The sequence below is a fragment of the Clupea harengus genome, chromosome 8 (genome assembly GCF_900700415.2).
Source record: "Clupea harengus chromosome 8, Ch_v2.0.2, whole genome shotgun sequence".
Classification (NCBI taxonomy): domain Eukaryota; kingdom Metazoa; phylum Chordata; class Actinopteri; order Clupeiformes; family Clupeidae; genus Clupea; species Clupea harengus.
The window spans coordinates 23,195,028-23,215,241 of record NC_045159.1 but is presented as its reverse complement, the minus strand read 5'-3'; the positions used below and the strand labels follow the sequence as shown (position 1 = coordinate 23,215,241).

The 20,214-nt window shown below is 45.8% G+C and overlaps 1 protein-coding gene across 2 annotated transcripts in view; it reads left to right on the top strand.

Annotated features, from left to right (window-relative positions):
• nectin3b (nectin cell adhesion molecule 3b) overlaps window positions 1-13,921 on the top strand; it is a 42,912-nt gene extending 28,991 nt beyond the window's left edge. The window contains exons 6-8 of one of the 2 annotated variants that reach the window (XM_031572388.2): window positions 7,149-7,293; window positions 13,120-13,225; window positions 13,739-13,921. In XM_031572388.2, the coding sequence (XP_031428248.1) occupies window positions 7,149-7,293; window positions 13,120-13,225; window positions 13,739-13,906 (419 nt within the window). In that variant the 3' untranslated portion in view covers window positions 13,907-13,921. Of the gene's footprint in view, window positions 1,480-7,148; window positions 7,294-13,119; window positions 13,226-13,738 lie in introns of those variants that run through there. The other variant, XM_012832356.3, reaches the window with a different exon arrangement.
• Window positions 13,922-20,214: the final 6,293 nt, after the last annotated feature.

Genomic DNA, 20,214 nt, shown 5'->3' with positions numbered 1-20,214 from the left:
CCATGAAGACGGCCTTTGGACGCTCGGTCTTCAGTGTGTGCACCGGGCTAAGAAAGAGATGCAATGTTGATTGCTTTAGGTTTTTTTTTGTTTGTTTGTGGTGTTGTTAGGTGGGGGGGTTCAAGGCTGTTAAAAACTAACAAATCATTTTCATTATAGACATTCCCCTTACGTTTCCTAAACAAAGAGAATCTGCGGAGCCCTCCTACACTTGATATATGAATACATAAACTGTGTTGATTTGTCAGTCAACTCTTGTATGCAAATTGTTGTGTTATCTTTGCACTCTGTGGTGTGGGACAGAAGTAGTTTACATTATTAGTCTGCACTCTGTGCTCTCTCTCACAGCCAGACTTACTCTCCTCCTGCGAGATCTGGGAACTGTGTGCTCGAGTTTACCGCCACGTTTTAGTTGTGCCTTTTGTCTTGCGTTTATATACGTGTCAGAATGAACTTTTACGTTTGTCTCCGGTGTGTCTTTCTGTGTGTGGGCGTATGTCTTTATGTGTTTATATACGTGGGTGTGTGTGTGGGCATGCAGGCTAGTGTCCTTGTCATCGGTGCTAACCTCTTGACAGTATTATGGTGTCAAATGTGTATGGGTAACTAGCCAGTGCAATAACATGATTTCTTAGCCAAATTATGTCTCGCAGAAGTCATTTCTGAGATTTTGTTTTCCAAGCTGTCTGTGCTCTGTCATGCCTGGCTGAGAGTTTGAAGACTTAAATCCTTGTGAATCATCTGATTGTGAATCTTCACTGGGACACAGAGTGCCTTTCCCCCTTGCTAATGTAGGCCATCGTGATGTTTCATCGTGAAACTTGACATGGGAGTGTGTGCGGTCTCCAGGAGAAGAACACTCATAGGTGGCCGTCCCAGGTCCCAGCTCCTCCTGATTTACCTTTTCTGCCACCAGGTGTCTGTCTGTAGTCTGACTGTCTGATGTCTTTGGTCCAGATTTTATTCTGGAAATGATTACAGCTTATTTTTTCGTTTGCTTGACATTTAGCATGACATTTGTGACACAGGAGTTACAAAACAAACACAAACTAACTAAGTGAAACTGTAATAATAAAACCGTCTAACTGCCAGAGGAGTACAGCTATGGGACTGGAGCGCGGACTTAAACAGGCGTTATGTGTGTGTATATATAGGCTGGCTGTAAGCAGTGATCACCTTATATTTTCCTTTCTTTTTTCTTTTGGTTGTTTTTCTAAAAGAAGAACGCCTCAGAGTTGATGTGAAGCATGGTAGATCCACCTCACCTGAATGTATAGCAGAGGTGTGTTTCTCTGTCACCTCCTGGAACTTAATCATCACCACCGCCGCCGCAGCAGCTGACCACACTTGTGTTGTGTGAGAGAGCGCCTCTGTCAGAACAGAGAAATTGCAGGAAAGAATGACGCTGTTTGAATGGTGAACATTTGTTTAAAAAGAAAAATCAAGTAACTTTTGTTTGAATAAAGCACCTTTTGTGAACAGTTTATCTGCTGTATTTTCTGTGTGTGAGATGAAAGAATAGGGGTGAGCATGAGAGAAGATTGAGGAGGGGGGGGGGGGGGGTGGATGGTTCTGTTCCACAAAAATGTTTGTGTGTGTGTGTGTTCCTGACTGTCTACTCCTTTACAGGTTCCTGCTTCCTCAAGCGCACGTTTAACCAGTTCTGACAGCTGTTTCTCTACTGAAGCTTGAAGTGAAGCTTTTCCCTTTTCACAGAGCTAAACACTCCCCTGGAATGTGAAGGGGTTCAGCTATAGACAGGCTCTTCTGTTGTGTGATTAGAGGACTTGTCACTTGTATTTAAAAGCAAAGCCACACAGAAAGCGCACAGTAGGAATCCGTAGGAATGCTTTTGGATGGTGGAATATTTTATTATGTGGTAACAGTTTAGGGAGTGACTGGTTGTCTTTTTTTCTTTCTTTTTTTTAACATAAACTTTGTATCTGAATGCAACAATCCTCCTCCCTCACCCGTAGCGAGTTAAGAGTTCCTCTTTGTTCTCTGGGGAGCTGGAGCCCGTGTGTGTGTAACTGCTGGAGTAAAGGGGCCCGTGTGTGTCTGTAACTGCTGGAGTAAAGGGTTCTGGTGCTCCCATCACTTACGCAAGCGCTGCTTCAAGCCCCGCCCCTCTCCAGGCCATTCACACCATCCCCATGACAACAGACTCTTCTCAGGCTTGTGACGGCTGATTCCCCTGAGGCTCTGATACCTGCATGCATTCTGTCTCGTACTCGCTCGCTCACTCTCTCTCTTTATCTCTCTCATGTTTATAAGCTCACTGTCTCTCTTCCTCTCACTTTATCTCTCACTCTCTTTTATCTCTCTCATTTATACGATCACTGTCTCTTCCCCTTTCTCTCTCTTTCACTCTTATCTCTCTCTCTTTTTCACGTTTCCCCTTTGCCTAATGTTTCCCACTCCCGTCTCTTGCGCTCCATCGTCTCTTCTGACATGTCTCTCTCTCTCACTGTGTCCCTCCTGTCCTCTTTCTACGTATTTTGTGTGTGTGTGTGTGTGTGTGTGTGTGTGTGTGTGTGTGTGTGTGTGTGTGTGTGTGTGTGTGTGTGTGTGTGTGTGTGTGTGTGTGTGTGTGTGTGTGTGTGTGTGTGTGTGTGTGTGTGTGTGTGAGAGAGAGTGAACTGGCCCATTTTGAATTCTACAGGTATAAAATGGCCACGTCACCACTGACTGATGTAGCATTATATCTGTGGAATACTCCACTCCTCACACTCTCTGAAGTATCTTGTTATTTTGACAGGTGGTTTTCTCCAGGTTTGGAGATGTTCATTTTCCATCTCTTAAATTCATCCTGTCTTCTATTTTGTCAATAATAAACCAGGTTTCATAAATCCACCCAATTTAGTTTTTGCTGTCGGCCTGAGCTCCTTGTGTTGTTCACGCACAAGCAAACTGCAGTAACAGATTCCCCACACCATCTGCCTCAGGGTAGGATTTGTTCAAGTCAACACATTTTACCTTAAGCCATGCTATTTTACTTCAATTGTACCTGAACAAACTAATGATGTGTACTTAATGGTTTAGTCACGTTATGTTTACATCAAGCATTTATATGCAATCGAGTAATGTTATATTCACTATTCCCTAAGATGAAGTCTCAGTAGCGATACCTTAATGGAACCCTGCAAAATAAATAAATGAATGACATGGATGGATAGATGTATAATGCAATTTGCGTGGGTGAGCAGCAGTGAGATTAGTAAGTGGGCTCTACTCCTGACAGAGCAGACCACCCACACTTATCTGACCTCTCCTTGTTTGCCTGCGCCTCCCGATCTGTGTCCATCTGCCGAGAGAGAGAGAGTGAGGGTCAGGACGCTTCACCTTTTGACCTTTACCATCCACTGTGTCATGTTTATGTGATGTCACTGATTCAGAATTGATCTGCGTTGTCTTATAGAAACTAGCTCTAGGTGTTTATGAGGGAGTAAATCCAGGCCTGCACAGAAGGGTTCTTGAAAACCAGTAAAGAGTCTAACTAGTTTTCTAAAGCCATCTTTGGTCATCTCTGTATGTAGCGGTTGCTCCCTGTAGCCATAGCTCGGTCATCGTCACTCTCTCTTTACGTGGGCATAATATGCATTGCAGATCTGCGTGTCTCTATTGACCTTTTAGACAGTTTCGATGTGGGCTGAGTTTCGCTGTAATTAGGAGAATGGGGTATTATATGCACTCTACCAGCGAAGCCCTGGTCTGGTCTGGAGACACCTCTCTCCGCTGGGGAGAGGTGTGTTGATCCGACCATGATCGAGAGACAATGGGAGTGCCTCCATTCTTCATGTAGTGTGTTATGGAAGGCGCGATCCTTATCCCTGCTTCCCAACCCTGCTTCTGGAATCAGATCCGTCGCCTCGTTTACCTGTGAGTTTCAGATGTTTATGGAGTGTCTATGACCATGTAGTCGTGAAGTGGCGATTTGACACCACCGTTGGAGAAGCGTCACCTGAGCCCTGCAGTCACCTTTTTAGGAGAAGCTTGGAACTACACCAGCATTCCGTGTCCATGTCAATTTGTCATTTACTGAAGTCCTGTGGACTCGGGACGACTGGTGTGTTTTTGGGAACACTAACTTCGCAGCAGAGCCCACTGCATGATAAGGATTCTCTTCTGTTCTCACCAGTCAAATTGACTCCTCTGAAGTCCTGTCAGACAAAAAGAAAAACATGTTTAAATTCTGTGGAAATGGCTCTCTGTGGAGGACCCATTGTCAAACACACCAATTTCCCTTCAGTGACTTTATACTCAAAATGAAATTCACAGAACAATGTCTTATTTTGTTCAGAATGGGTACCAAGATAATTAACAAATGAAATGGAGATATTGCTAAGTATGCTTGCATTCCCTAATTAAGAACCCTAACGAAGAGGTTATTGACAGATGGATAAGGAGGGGGAACGAGAACGAGAAAAGCTGCTTTAAATTAATCCAACATTCGCTGCCAATCATTTTCCTGTAATTGAGTCATCTTATTCCTGCTATGTGTGTGTGTGTGTGTGTGGGGGGGGGGGGTACATTTTATAATGTATTCAGAGGTATTTTTGATGCTGTGTTTTGTGTTAAGTAGGTTCCAAATTAATATATTTGACATTACCCGTGTGTTAAAGTAACAGTACCTAGGTGTTAAGCATTTAAGTTATTGATTAGAGTTGTATTTTTGACAATACGTGCATGTCATCTGATTGAAAAACTTGATCGGGCAGATTTGGTCTCTAGCCTTCCTTTGGGGATGAAAATATTTTAAAATCCAGACTCAATAAGATCCGTACCTATAGCAGCATCAGACACAGGATCTCTGTACCTTAAGCAGCATCAGACACAGGATCACTTTGAGAGCGATGCTTAGACCTGCAGAGATACTGGACCAGTAACATGCAGGGAGAACAATATGACCTTAACCCTGACTGTTTACAGGGAGTGAAGGGTATTTAGGCATCGGTAATTGTGTGTGTGAGTATCTGTGTGAGTGTATATCCGTGTCTGTGAGTGAGTGTGTGTGTCTGAGAGTGAGTGAACTGTAGGCCTCTCTGACTAGATCTGCGTTGGGAGTCTCATGATTCACTGTGGGGGGTCCATCTGCAGAGAGCGCAGCCAGATGGAATAATACCCCCCCCCCCCCCCCCCCCCCCTTTCCTGTCACCATTCTCCAGTATTCTCTATGCTGAGGCAAACGTAATCCTCAATTAATTTCAATCTCCATAAATCTCCATAACTTCCGTCCACGCCCCCCAACCTCCCGGACTATGGCTCTCTCAGTGAGCGAATTCAATTAGCAACAAGTTCAACTCCATATGTCTCCACAAGTAATGCACAACACTGAGGCTTTTCAATTTGTTTTCATACCCTAGGACAGTCCCTTCAACTCAATTCTCTCCCTTTTGACCCCGGCTCGTGTGTGTGTGTGTGTGTGTGTGTGTGTGTGTGTGTGTGTGTGTGTGTGTGTGTGTGTGTGTGTGTGTAGTCATGACATTGGGGGTTGGGGAGGGACTGTATCGTGCTGTGCCTGTAACTGAAATGTTTTTTTTGCTGCCCTGAACAAGCCTTTGATTTTTCCATGGCTCAAGAGCTAAGCTACTTGACTAGGCTACCACACTTCCTCTCTGTCTCGCTCACTTTCTTTCTCTCTCTCTCTCTCTCTCCTGCTCTTTCTGCCTGTCTCCTTTCTCTTTCTCCCTCCCTCACCTTTTCTCTCTCTCAGCTTTGTGACCTTTCTTCCTTTGTTTCGGCGGGGCTGTTTTTAGCGGCGTTCTGCATTACACTGTTGCACATTTGGATCACCATATCCATATTCTGTCAATAATACAAACCAAATCCTTCGCCACATCGCACTTAGCCAAGCCTCAATGCCATATGTCACATCACCCCGAGTCCCCCCCCCCCCAACCCATCTCACCTCTAAAGTATCCCCCATTCTTCCTTTTCTCCTCCTGTCTCCCTTCATGAGCCAATCGAGAGTCCAACTGGCTTCTTAGTGTGCTGACATACAGTACTTTGCTCTGCCCTTTTGCGTTTTATATCTGCCAATCACCCAGTAGTCATGGCAACTTGAAACAAATGATTCCACGGATAATCTCATTTGAGCCTTGTCTTCGGGGGGATCTAATTCTTCCGGTCAAAATCATTTCTGTGACTCTGGAATGGGTTTGCAGCTTGGGGGAAGGTGAGACACGAGGAACAATAAACTGTAAATGAAGTAGGCAACAAGACAGAGGCTCCCCTCCTGGCTTTATACTTGTCCAATCATCTCATCTGGTCTCAAACCACAACGGAAGGACAGAAATTAAATTCAACTTTTTTTTCATTTATATACTGTGCACTCTGCAATATAACAAGTGCACACGCACACACACACACACACATAGTACAAGAACAATAAAACTGAGGTGGAGAGTCATGTTTGTGTGTGTGTGCCAGGTGGAGTGAGATTTCATTTTATTTAGTGTGCGATGATGTCAGTTATTTTTGTTTTGTGAGGACCGTGAGACTGGTCCTCTTTCAGTGCGCAGGTTTGGTCCTGTTAGCGTCAGGCCTCAGATGGACCTCTGCTCATAAACTGCCATTACCTCACCATTGCGCGCACACACACACACACACATAAAAATGTACAACCGACTCATCTCACCCGGTCTCCCCACCCCCTCTCCTACTCCTCGTTCCTCTGGGCCGCCATCAACTGCCCTCTCCTCTGCCCCCTCTGGGATCTACGAACTGGAAGTTTCTTTTTTTTTTTTTTCTCTCCTTTGGGTATCCCCACCCCTAAATCTAAGAGATTGATTGAGTGTGAGCAGAGAAAGTCTGTAGCAAATCTGTGATTGTGTGTGTGTGTGTGTGTGTGTGTGTGTGTGTGTGTGTGCCTGCTCAATTTTCCAGTAATGGTCATTTGTGTTGTCAGTGTAAAGACAGTGAAGGGGTGGATCGTGGTGTGCCGTACGTTCGAGTGTGTTTGGGGCCGTTCACTCCAATGCTTCCATCTCCTTCCAAGTCCCCGGAAAAGTATATAAAAAAAAAACGAAGACCCCACACAAATACCCCTGCTTGTTTACCCAAGCTATATCATCAGACTTGCACAAAATGCTCCACATTATCTCTCTACACTCTCATGTTCTTACAGCTCTGTTCTCTATGTTCCGCAGACATGTCTCAGGAGCAGAGAACCTCGGCCATGGCTGTGGCGGGAGCCATCATGGGGGCCATCCTGGCGCTCTTCCTCATCACCGTATTCACCATCGTCCTCCTCACAGCCAGGAAAGCCCCGCTGCCTACATACACAGATAAAGTGTAAGTTACTGCACAGTCTGACTGCATCTGTCTGCTCTGGGCAAAGACTTAAAACGTGTTCAGTAGGTAAAGAATAATGTTTCCCAAATGTTCATCACTATGCTAGTGTTGCAACAGAGCTGATGTCTTTTTCGGTCTACAATGGCAAAAAGATGTCTCTCCAGTTGTGTTGAGTGGTTTCTCTCACGCCTATTTGCTCGTCTTTACCACATTTTACTGCTGGAAGAGGAGTTGAGCACACATTTGGCTATTTGGATTTAAAATGGTTGTGTACATGTCAAATGTGGGTACATATTACCAGTGATCATTTGCAAAGTCCCACTATTACCAGAATAAAGCAAACGACATGAGAGAACCCAGCATCGGAGTGTGTGAGAGAACACAGCATCGGAGTGTGTGAGAGAACACAGCATCGGAGTGTGTGAGAGAACACAGCATCGGAGTGTGTGTGAGAACACAGCATCGGAGTGTGTGAGAGAACCCAGCATCGGAGTGTATGTGAGAACCCAGCATTGCAGTGTGTGAGAACCCAGCATCGGAGTGTGTGAGAGAGCAGCAGCGTTAGCGGCTGAACTTTAAGTCCTTGAGGAACCCACCTGAGAAGACGCTGCCTCAGCAGTACTCTGATGCAAGTTCACTTCAGTCAATCCTCACTGGGCGCAGAGAAAGGTACACAGGGATGTTTCAGTGTAACCTCTCGTCAGAGTTTAGCCACAGCCAGCTATGTGTAGCCATCGTCCAGAGAAACCGCCTTGTGGAAAGAGACTGTGTGCTACCATTGCATGCTACCATTACTGATTTGTGAAACCAAGCTAGTGGCAGACTGAAGCTGGCTACTGGCTACAGAGGAACTCTCTAGAGTGACTGAACTAGAACAGCTGCCTCAGAAGCTGAACTTCGGGTCCTGACAGAACCTACCTGCACTCGGTTAGTTAATACTTCATGTGGCGTGACACCAGACATGACATTTCTGAGTCAGCCGACTTTTTTTGGGGCCCTGCTTAGAGCAGCACTCTTTTTTTAGTGTTTAATAGTCCAGAGAGCACTTATGTGCTGAATTATTCACGAGTGTGTATGTGTGTGGCCATGAGTGTGTGTGTGTGTGTGTGTGTGTGTGTGTGTGTGTGTGGCCAGGAGTTTGTGTGTGTGTGTGTGTGTGTGTGTGTGTGTGTGCAGCCTGCTTTGGGAGCTTGGCTGCCTGAGAGACTTGAGAAATGAAGAGGGAACTTTTTTTTTTTTTTTTTTTTTTTTTTTTTTTCATTTGCGGTCGAGGAAAAATGAATCCATTCACACTTTTTGCGTGAGGAAACGAGATAAAAAAAATTGCAACATTGCAGCGCTGTGTTTCTCTAACTTCAGCAACATTGCAGCGCTGCGATGTTGCTGAAGTTCGAGGAGCGCAGAGCTGCCTAGTAACCTCCTCTCTGTTTATGCTTGTCTAGATAAAGGCCTCCACAAACAGTAACTTAAGCGTAGGAGCGCAGCAAAGTGGGGTGGTATGTCTGACTTTGAGGGAGGACAAGAATTCACCCTAACTTTACTGAACTATTTGTAGAGGACATCATCTCTAACCATATCTTTATTGAACTGTTTGTAGGGGGCATCATCTCTGACGTAAATTATCTTAAACATATATGAAGAGCAGATTACAGTTTATGGTTGTGTATCCTATCTTGATATACAGGACAAATAAACCATTTGTAGGAGACATTCTGTAGATAAACACCTGCTCGTTAGATAGCCGGGGTTCAGCATCCCTGTTCCGCCTCTCCTTCTCAGATCCGTGGCTGGTCTGGTCTGTTTGTGGAGGCCTTTATCTAGACGAGTATAAACAGAGAGGAGGTAAAGCTCTACTGCTGTGTATATCCTCGTGACATACAAGACCAATAAACCATTGAACATCACAACAATCGTGAATCAGTTTTAATCCTCTCGTCGCTGTTCAATGGAGATTAAACGAGCTGAATATGAAGTGTGGCTTTTAGCCCCTGTTTACTTTAACTCGTGCTGGGGCTTACAGATTTCTAAAAGACAATCATCAAACCCCTCGTGGTTATGTAAGGCAATGATCAAACATGTGTTTTTCAAGTGGCTGTGAGAGCATGTGTTCTTGCATCAGAAGTGTATTTGTTTGCTGATAAAAACAGACAAAGCCCATGGTGTTACTGTAAATGGATACATAATAGATGTGAAATAATGCCAGTGATCTCACAATGTTGTCTTTTTGTAAATACCAAAGAAAATCACAAGCATAAGTGAATACCTTCCCATATAACCTTGCTCTTAAGTATAATATGGTGTATATTGAATACCCACATAAGCACAGCTAGATAGCGAAAGCTGCATATTCAATGGCAATATGTTTTTGAGTTGACATTATATTTCTAATGGACTTACAGTGTTTTTTGAAATGTTAGCGAAACCCTGATGAGGAAAAAAAAATCTGGTAAACAAGCTTTCACTCACCCTCTGCGCCCCGTTCCTATAGTTCATCCTGTTCATCCCGTTCCTATAGTTCATCCCGTTCATCCTGTTCATCCCGTTCCTATAGTTCATCCCGTTCATCCTGTTCATCCCGTTCCTATAGTACATTCTGTTCATCCTCACGCAGGCTCTCCTCTCTCATCTGTCTCATCTCTCTCATCTCTAACGTGCTCTTGAAGTCCCTCTGTAGAGAGAGAGAGCTCTGGGGACCCCTCTCTGTCTGATGCAGTCTCACATGGGGACCCCTCTCTGTCTCATGCAGACTCATAAGGGGCCCTTGAAGCTGCCGTGGGTGAATGGATGCTGATGTGGTTCTTTCTCACATGTTGTTATTTAAGTTCCTAGCCTTGACGCGCACGAATGAATGGGTGAATGGATGCTGATGTGGTTCTTTCTCACATGTTGTTTGATTTCAGATGTAACCTTGATTGACGTGAGCAACATTTATGCCCCATATACTCTCCACCCTGCAGAGAAAGCTGGTCCTCAGTTAAATGCACATATTTATGGGGCTCTAAACCAAAACAAAACTGGATATGCAAGTGAAACTGCACGTATAAAACCGCTTGTTTGAATTGCAAGGTGGTGATTTTACAGGGCTGTCATCTTCTCAGTGCCGTCAGCCTTTCCTTGTTGTGCAGCTTTGTCACGACTCTGGCTCAGATTTTCCACCCAAATGAGTAAGGCAGGACACTTAACACTGAGCTGGTTCACAGCTTTTCCACTGCAGATGAAGGACAAACACTGTGCAGACAGCTCATCCAAGGTCTGACCAGAGAGAGAGTGAGAGCGTGAAAGAGAGAAAGACAGATAGAGGATCATAATAACGATGACCAGTTCTTTGGACCTTCTGCTAAGAGCTCGCCTTTCACTGGTATGACTCGCATTGGAAGCCTTCTCTCTTTCCAAGGCCATGTGAATATCCTGTAGTCTTTTATATGGCAGACAATATAAAATGCCAGAAATACCACTGGTCTGTTCCAAGAGAGTTTGACAATGACCTTAGGTTCAGTTTGTGTGTGTCTGTCTGTATGACCGTGTGTGTGTGTGTGTGTGTGTCAATCTGTATGTCTGTGTATGCCTGTCTGTCTCTGTCTGTCTGTCTGTGTGCGTGCGTGTGTGTGTGTTTGGTGTTTGTGTATCTCTGCATGTGTGAGCTTTTGTGTCCATATCTGTGTTTATTCATGTCTGTTTTTGCATAGTTGTCTGTTTTGACGTGTGTGGTTTCCATATCATACTGTGCACTGTCGTCCATACTGACCTAAGAAAGCGCAGACATGTTGGCAGATACACACTTGCACGTGGGAGATTGTCTATTGTCTGTCTTTGAAGCGTAGCCAGCCGTCCTCGGCCTTTGCTCTGCGGCTTCTGGCGTCGTCAGGTGTAGCCCGAGACGAGACGCAGGCCTGTCTGAGGCTCTTCCTGTCCTCCCAGCGGAATATACACACACTCCTTCACCTCTCTCTGCAAGGATCACAGGCAGCGCCTCTCTGATCTTTCTCAAAGATGAGCTTTTCCTGCAGTTGTAAAAAAGAGAATTTATGAAGTTCCACAGACACAGTGCTGTTCCGTTCTCACTCGTTCTGCAGCAGGTTCTTGTTTTGAAACAGTGTTTTGATAATTAATATTGTTCTCAACTAAAAATCACTTCTTTGTGGAAAATTTGTGAAAAAAAAAAAAAAAAACTGAAACATTTTCGCGGCCCACTGGATGGTGGATTGAGCTCAACAACCTTTTGCCAGAATCACAGACTCTACCCTTAAGTGTGGTGACTGTGGTCTGTGATTTTAACCCTGTGCACCACTGACCAACCTGTTCCTGTTCTGTGATCAGTGATTCTCAATCCTGCTACTGTAAAACATGAGCCCCTCTGAAGGGGTCATCATGTGGCGTAGGCACTAATTTCACAGAGACAGACCAGATCTGAACTGAAACTCTTGACTTTTCCAGCGCTATCCAAAACACTCTTAGACTCTCTTCTCTGCTCTCCCTCTAAAAACCTGCTTCACCTCCGACTCCAAACAAAGCAATATGGGAAATGTAGTCAACACTAACAATGAACAATATTTAGAAACTGACCCATTTTCGGTTCTTACACTGCTGAGGCTACTCTACTCTGTGTGATCTCCGTATTTAACTGCTCCGCAGACCTGAGTTGACTCATCAATGGTGTTTTTAATCCAATCGGGTGCACTTGGAGCAGGGATCAATACGAGACATGCACAGCAGGAGGGCCCCAGGAGCAGGACTCAGCACAAGCACTGAGTACGGGAGAACACTAATGCAGCTTCACAGTCTGTCGCTGGCGGCGGTGGAGCAGAACCACAAACCAGATATTGGCTAAAGTAGTGACTAAGAGGCCGCCTCTGAGATGACAGAGCAAACCAGTAATCTGCAATAAATACTTCACTGATCACTGGAGTTAGTCTCCTCTATAAGGCTCCATACTTTTACCCTCTAAACAACTGAACACCCTAGAGTCTCTCTCTCTCTCTCTCTCTCTGCACTGGAGCCATTTCTGGCAATGTCATATTCCACATCCCTAATACTACCTTCCTCCTCTTCCTCCTCCTCCTCATCATACTGTCTTTATTTCTCTCCTCTGCAGTTTCTCATTTCCTCTGCGTGCACACTCCATTTCACTTACGCACACGCACACACACAGACACACAGTCCTTGACTTCCCTTCAGCCTGTCTGCCTCTCCCTCTCACTCCCACAGAAAAGCCGTATGCAGTAGTTTTCTGTCAAAGCCACCTCGTGACCCCTAGAGGTCAGGACGGCATGAGAAGCTGAGCTAAAGGGAAGGCCTGAAGTAATAAAAACAGTTCACTGCACATCCGCAGGCGGGCTTAGGCCGGTTACCCTGAATCAGTGCTGTACTTTTAAACTCCCTCCAAAGTATGCACACGCCTAGAAGACTGTTGAAGTGCATATTATTATTGGGTGAGGTTTTCCTTAATGTTAATGTGTGTTAGATTTTTCCCATGCTTATCAGCCACGTCGAACCATAACCGCCACTTAATTTGAGCCAGCTGTGGTTCTCTGAGAGCACAGGGGCATGCTGGGAGCCTCACAGACTCGGTTCTCATGGCAAATTGGGTCCCAGAGGAAAGTGGGGTTCCCCAGATGCTGAAAATTACTTCCTGTGACAGACCCTCACGCTGAAAAGCCCTAATGAAACATAAGCGCTTGTCGAAAACAGTGGCGCTAAAAAACGCTTGAATGAGCACTAAATGAACAGAATGCTAGTATGTGTTCCGCACTTAAACTGAAACGGTTTACACTGACCTCATTTCCTCTGTGTTCCTCTGTGCTTCTCTGTGTTTGTGTTTCTGAACAGAATCGACCTGCCCCCCACTCACAAGCCCCCACCCCCCTACTCCGAGAGGCGCTCTAGCAAGCCGTCGGCCCCCCCCAAGCCAACTCAGGTTGTTACATTCAAACAGGTGAGTGCGCAACCACGTAAACCACGCTTACCTTGAACAAGCTGCTTCTCTTACCTGTTGGGATGAATTCTTCATGACGAGGGAAGAGGCTGTTTTCGTCGGTACTCTGTGCTCTGTGTATGGATGTTTAGTTCAGTTTAAGTAACTTACAGGAACCCTGTGGGTCTAAAGTAAACTCAGACGCAGTGCGATTAACTACGTATACACTTCCAGACTCTGGGAGCTGGCTGCATACATGTGTACACAGGAACTGATAGGAAAATTAGTTATAACTTTATCATAAAAGCCCACCCAAAAGAAATGTACTCTCTGTTTTTGAACAATACATAACTACTGCTTTGGTTACCGGTTTTACTTTCACTATATATGGTCTCCTCATGGTTCTTTATATGACTACTCAAAAGGCTTTGGGATCACAAACTCTTCAGCCTTCTATCAATGAAGGATTCCTCTTCTCTACAACATTGCTACGTTTGTATATCCCTGTAGCTTGTGTCCTTGTTGGTGTTTCAGGCGTGCAGGGTTGACCGGCGGTACGAGATGGCCGAGAGACCAGTGGCTCGGGCAGCTCAGCGTGAGGCGCAGAGTCCAATCCATCAGCCCCTGTCCTACCAGGAGTGGGTCTGTCACCAGAACGGAGCAGAGCGGGTGTACATCAATCACAGGGAACACTACGTCTGATTAAGCCATCCTGAACCGTCTGGCTCACAATCAGTCTCCACGTCAGTCACCATCTCTCCCCCCCCCCCCCCCCCCCCCCCACACACACTGGTTGTCTGTGGCACATACACAGACACACACCTACACACCTACACACCTACACTGTCTCTGGCAGACCACTGAGGAGACCAGGGGTCTCTAGGTTGCCACCTGGTTTTGAATTGTATCCCTTCGAGGGGATGTGTTCAGAAGCACCATTTATTTTCCTTTGAAGTTCTCAAAGTGTGTGCCTACAATCATGGCAATGGGGTTAATATACTGTACAGTTTGTGTAATTTTTAAGGCGGAGCCAGAGGAGGTGAAACTATTTTATCTGTTGAGTTATTGTGTATAACGGCTTTGTATCTGTTTAGTTATCGTGTATAACGGCCTTGTATCTGTTCAGCTATTGTGAATAACTGCTTAGTGGCCTCATTAGCGGTGCACTAATTCCTATAGCTGCTAAAGAGCTGGCATTAGTAGTGTGTCATGTTGTAGATTAATATTCATGTATATGGAGAGGGGCTGTCAAAGACACAGGCTCCAGTGAGGTTAATATTCCATTTAATCCTGCTGTAGGACACAGCTCTGGCCAGGTGCCTTCACACACACTGACAACTAAAGGGACTTGGAGGACAAACACAAGGGCCGTGTGTGTGTGTGTGTCTTTCTGGGTGTGTGTGTGTGTGTGTGTGTGTGTGTGTGTGTGTGTGTGTGTGTGTGTGTGTGTGTGTGTGTGTTTCTTTCTGTGTGTGTGTGTGCCTGCTTCAAACCCAACAGGGACTTGAGGAAAGACTGCAACGTATGACTGTCCCTCTACTTTGAGTTTAGTTTTTCTAGCTGTTATTGTACAACTTCGATTTGATAGTGATCCTGTAGTTTGGGGATACAAAGCCTGGTTCATATTGTATTTTTGGTATTTTTTTATACGGTGTTAGATCCAGTTTGGGGATTTTTGAACGAGGAAATGCATTTCATGTTGTTGGATATTTTATGTGTGCATTTTGTAGATACTGTATCATGTGCCATGTGCTTACATTAAATATTCACTGCAATAGATTGGTATGGACCGCTGACTGATTGGGTCCATCTTTAACAAAGTAAGGTTAGGGAAGTTACTGATAGCTATATTTGACATAGCATTGTTTACTATAATTTTGTCAACAGGCATTGAGTTAGAATTGTCTTTTTGCAAGCTTCTATAACCAAAGCCTTTTTTTCCCAGTACACAATGTAATGATTACCATAATCATAATCATGTATTGTTTCATGAAATGTTTCGTTCATTACGTTTCGTTTTGCACTAAAATTCATGGTAATGAGATGTTTGAAAGAGGACAAGAATATGACAACCTCAATATTGTGTGTGTGACCTGTAGGTGTGATGCTAACATCGTATGACAATGTAAAATTCACCACTGCTTTGTAGCTTTGAGTAAAAAAAATTATGAAAACCTTTTTACGTGTTTTTCTTTAAATAACTAGCTTACAGTAATGTGCAAGAAGTCACCAAACAGATTGGTTAGCATTAGCCTAAGCGAATAGAATTTATGATAAAATGGTGGTCAAGGTGGAGTAAGTCCCTTAAATGGGACGGCCTCATGTTGGAGACAGAACCTTCAATCCTAGACACACACACACACACACACATACACATACATACACCGACACACACACACACCGACCGACACACACACACACACACACAGAGAGAGAGAGATACTGTGCCAGGTCACCAGTAAGTCTCATCTGTAACAATATGGAAGCAGGGACATGTGTCTGGTCTCTCCAGGAGGGAAACTCAGCGTGGATGTGACCTGCTCACTCAGACCACAGCTGAAGTCTCAGAGCCTCACACGCGAGTCACTGCTCAGGAATGCCTCTGCCAGCGAGTTGTATAATTGTGTCAGTCCCAGAGTCAAATCCCAAGGCCGTGTCCTTGCTTATTCAGCGCCCCAGTGACTCTGGACTCATGAATCTGGCTCTGATCGGCTTCAGAGTCTGATCCCCCATCTGAGGGAATAGTTGAGTATTGTTGTCATGGTGTTGCCTGATGGTGGCATCGCTCTCTTCCCCCCCGCCCCCCCCCCCCCCTCTCTCTGTGAGCCCCAGTGTTCTTTCCTTATCTGTTCCCCCTCACCCCAGACTTTAACACTGGAGCCCAGTCCACACGGACATGCCCTCACCCGCTCTCATCACCTCGCTCAGCTCTGCTCAGCCCAGCTCTGTGCTGGATCCTCTAAGCCTCTTTTTATGAGCGCAGTATATTCAGCCTGCTTCTTAGGGGAAGGCAAGGCCCCTCTGAAAGCCTCTGTCTCTGGACCATCTCCTCCTCATTCATTTGCATCGCTTAAAAAACCCACGTGAGACCCTCGATGACGCGCTCGGCTTTGCAGCGGGGTTTTCATGTGAGAATTGCATTATTTGTTTTGGAAGTCGGCTTCGCTCGCTGACAGAAAGCTTGTTTTTGTTTTATTGGGTTTTTCCTTCTCCTTTTTTTTTTTCTTTCTTGGATCCACACGCAAAATGGAGAAAAGCACAAATATTTTCTGTCATGTCTTTAGAGACGAAGCCGGTGGGAGCTGTGAGCAGCGTTGACATCACACTAGCTCTTCACAGCCCCATTAAAGACTGCAGGGTGCGTTCAGGTCACTCAGAGAGCAAATCATCCTCTACAGTGTTACAAAAGCTTGAAGGACTGTAGCGCTGAATAGAAACCCAGGAATTCAAAGTCATTTTTGTTTGTTTGTTTGCTGGCTTGCCTCTCTCTTTCTCTCTTTTTCTCTCCCTCTCCCTTCCTCTCTCTCTCTCTCCCTCGCTGCCTTTTTGCAGAGCTCAGTTTCTTGTGGTCTTGGCTGTGACTTAGCGGTCACTTGTAGCATTTCCCATTCCTTTCCCCCACTAAGCCATTAGCCTGCTAAGCCTTAAGAGGAGTGGAGAGAGAAGAAGAGAGGTCCGGCGTGACTTGGAGACGCACAGGAGTAGGGGGTGGGGTTGGCGGCCTGCGCAGGCCAGGCCAGGCCAGGAGATTTATGGCACTAAAGAGAGGGGCCGCTGGTGAAAACGGAGTCCTTTTCTTCTCCTGTCCAGCGATTGCTCCCAGTCTTAATTCATGGGTAGCAGGTGGGATGGCCGGCGCGGCGGGATGCTGTGGTCAAGGTCACCGGAGCCCACCGTCCTCAAAAGGGCCCAAAGGGAAGAACTGGCATTGCCTTTTATTCCTGGAAGACCTGACAACAGTAAAATAAAGATGAATCAGAATCATTAAACCGTGTTCCGTAGGAAAAGCTACGCTAAGACATGACAAAACCACATGCTTGAGTGGAGAGCAGAGGGCTAACACTTGATGTGGAGGCCGTGTGTCTGGAGTACACTGGACTGCATGAACCTGACATTAGTGTTGCTAATGTTCCTTAGGCTGTCTGGACTGCATGAACCTGACATTAGTGTTGCTAATGTTCCTTAGGCTGTCTGGGGATGCCCTGACCCTTCAGTAGAGGACTGGGATGCAGAGGTCTAACACTTGAATTGGAGGCAGAATTTCACTGCATGGTCTGTGCTGTAGTGTTGCAAGCGGTCCCTGGTGTGTGAGTGTGTGTGTGTGTGTGTTCGTGTTCGTGTTCCAAGCGGTCCCTGGGCTGCCTGAGGATGTGGTCTGATGGGAACAGATCTGGTCTACTCACAGGAAGATGCAGCTTTGTGTGTGTGTGTGTGTGTGTGTGTGTGTGTGTGTGAGAGAGAGTACAGGATGATGCAGGTCTTTCGGTATGTGTGTGTGTGTGTGTGCGCGCGCAAAGGATGATGCAGGTGTGTGTGTGTTTATGTGTACAGTCCCTGAGCTCACTGCAGTGTGTGTGTGTGTGTGTGTGTGTGTGTGTGTGTGTGTGTGTGTGTGTGCGTGCAGTCCCTGAGCTCACTGCTGTGCCGCTGCAGTCTCAGGCTGCTGCAGTGTCTCTTTTTCCAGCACACAGCACGTCTAAGCCCTCGTCCCCTTGTCCCCCCGTCTCCCCTCTCCTCTCCCTGACAATGACAGCTCAACTCTGACGCCCATTCAAGTCATTCGACCTTCACTGAATATGGAGCCTGATAATTGCTGTTGCCCACCCCCACCCCCACCCCCACCCCCACCCCCACCCCCACCCCCACCCCCACCCTATTCTCCGTCTGCACTCCGACCTTACCCCAGTTCCTTCTGCCCTTCTCATCTTCAGATCCCTCTATTTAAAAATGCGCCCCCCCCCCCCCCCCCTTCCACCCCAAAGGTGGCCCCTGGCAGATGGGCTCTCTTTCATTGGCTATCCTCAACATCTCCTCCTTTTAATGGTTTTTTATCTTCAACACTGTCACCGTAAACTGGCCCCAAGGGTGGAATAAGTGTCGGGTTGTTCCAAACATCTTTGGTACAAAAGCCCGTATAAGACATATTTATAGGTACCACCCAAATGAAATGGACGGAATGAAAACATATGGCAAAAGACACTGAAATTCCCTGAAACCCAACACTCTGCGTTACACTAATGTTGTTTCTGTCGTTGTCTGGTCATCTAATCCACAAACACATTTATTTTCTCCTGCTGGGCAAGATCTTACAAGTATCCATGGAGCCGAACAAGGACGAGGGAAAACTGATAATAAACAAACCCCTTCATACACTGCTGTCTGTTAAGACGGAGGGCTGTGTTACCGTACAACAGAGAAGAGGATGGAGGCTGGTGGCAGCCTAATGAGGATGAAACTGAGAAAGCATATCGACTGACGTCTAAGCAATAAGCACGGAGTTATTGAAAGTTTGCTCACTGAAGGACAAATTGTCTGCATGATGAATGAATCCACTTGGCAAAAAGGGGCTTTTGAATGAGTTTACGGCCGATATGCTTTGAACAAAACTCACAGTCTGTTACATTCTATTAGTCGTCTGTGTTTTATGAAGAGTTCATCTGTCAAGCAGAGGCAGACCACCAGGCCATGATGCAGCGGCTGATGCCATTACGCCACTGTTGCAGTCATGTATCATTAGGAAACCTTGGTGCACGTGACAAGTGTCTTTTCTTTATTGATGAGCTATACACAGGTATATTGTAAATACTCCCTCAGAGTGAAAACACTGCTCTCAATGTATGATCCAGTGTGTGTGTGTGTGTGTGTGTGTGTGTGTCTGGTCTATGTGTGCATGTGTCTGGTCTGGTGTGTGTGTGTGTGTGTGTGTGTGTCCATCTGTCTGGTCATGATGTGTATGTACAGTATATATCTCTCTCTGTACATAATGCACGTGTGTGTGTGTCTTGGCCCAGAGAAATCAAGGTGCCCTACAGGGGAGACAGTATTGGGGGTGTGTGTGTGTGTGTGTGTGTATGTGTGTGTGTGTGTGTACGTACAGGGGAGACAGTATTGGGGGTGGGTGGACTGTTCACATGAGCAATTGATCCTGCACTGAGGGGCCATACATCATCCCCCCCTCCCCTTCTCTTTCTCTGCCTCATTCTCTCTCTTCCTCTCTCTCTTTCTCTCCCTCTCTCACATTCTCTCTCCCTCCCTCCCTCCCTCCCCTCTGTCTCTTTCTGTCTCCTGTTCAATTCTCTCTCCTCTGTTTTCCTTTCTCTCTCTGTCCCTCTTTCTTTCTCACGCTCTCACTCTTTTCCTCTCTCCCTCTGTTTCTTTGTGTCTTTCTTTGTGTCTTTCTATACACACACACACACTCACACTCACACTCACACACACACACACACACACACACACACATCATTTTACACCACAGACATACACACACATCATTTTACACTGCACACACAGACACACATTTTATTGAACTCCTCATAATCTGAATCACCAATTAAGTCAATTCCATGGCACACATGACATCACTGGCTACCATGAGTTTTTCCATATTCAACAGCTTGCTGTAAATTAGACTAAATAGTGATTAACATTGTAAGGGGATCTTCTGGAGAGGGAATCGTCAAAGCCTCACTGAAAAACTGGTTATGCTGAAGGTCCAGTGACTTGGATGCCGTAGGGTTTTTCCTTGATGTGAATCACACACACACACACACACACACACACACACACACACACACACACACACACACACACTGATAAAACCCTCTTCTGCGTCCGCAACTGAGTATAAAGCCATAGACAGAAGACCACTGTCTGTCACATCAGAAGAACCACTCTTGATAAACTGCTAACTCATTTTTACAGAGCCAACGAATGCAGTCATATTTCAGTAAGTCATGTTGACTCTGGTTGGCATGTGAGTGTGGCCAGCCCAGCAGTGCTCATCAAATGTT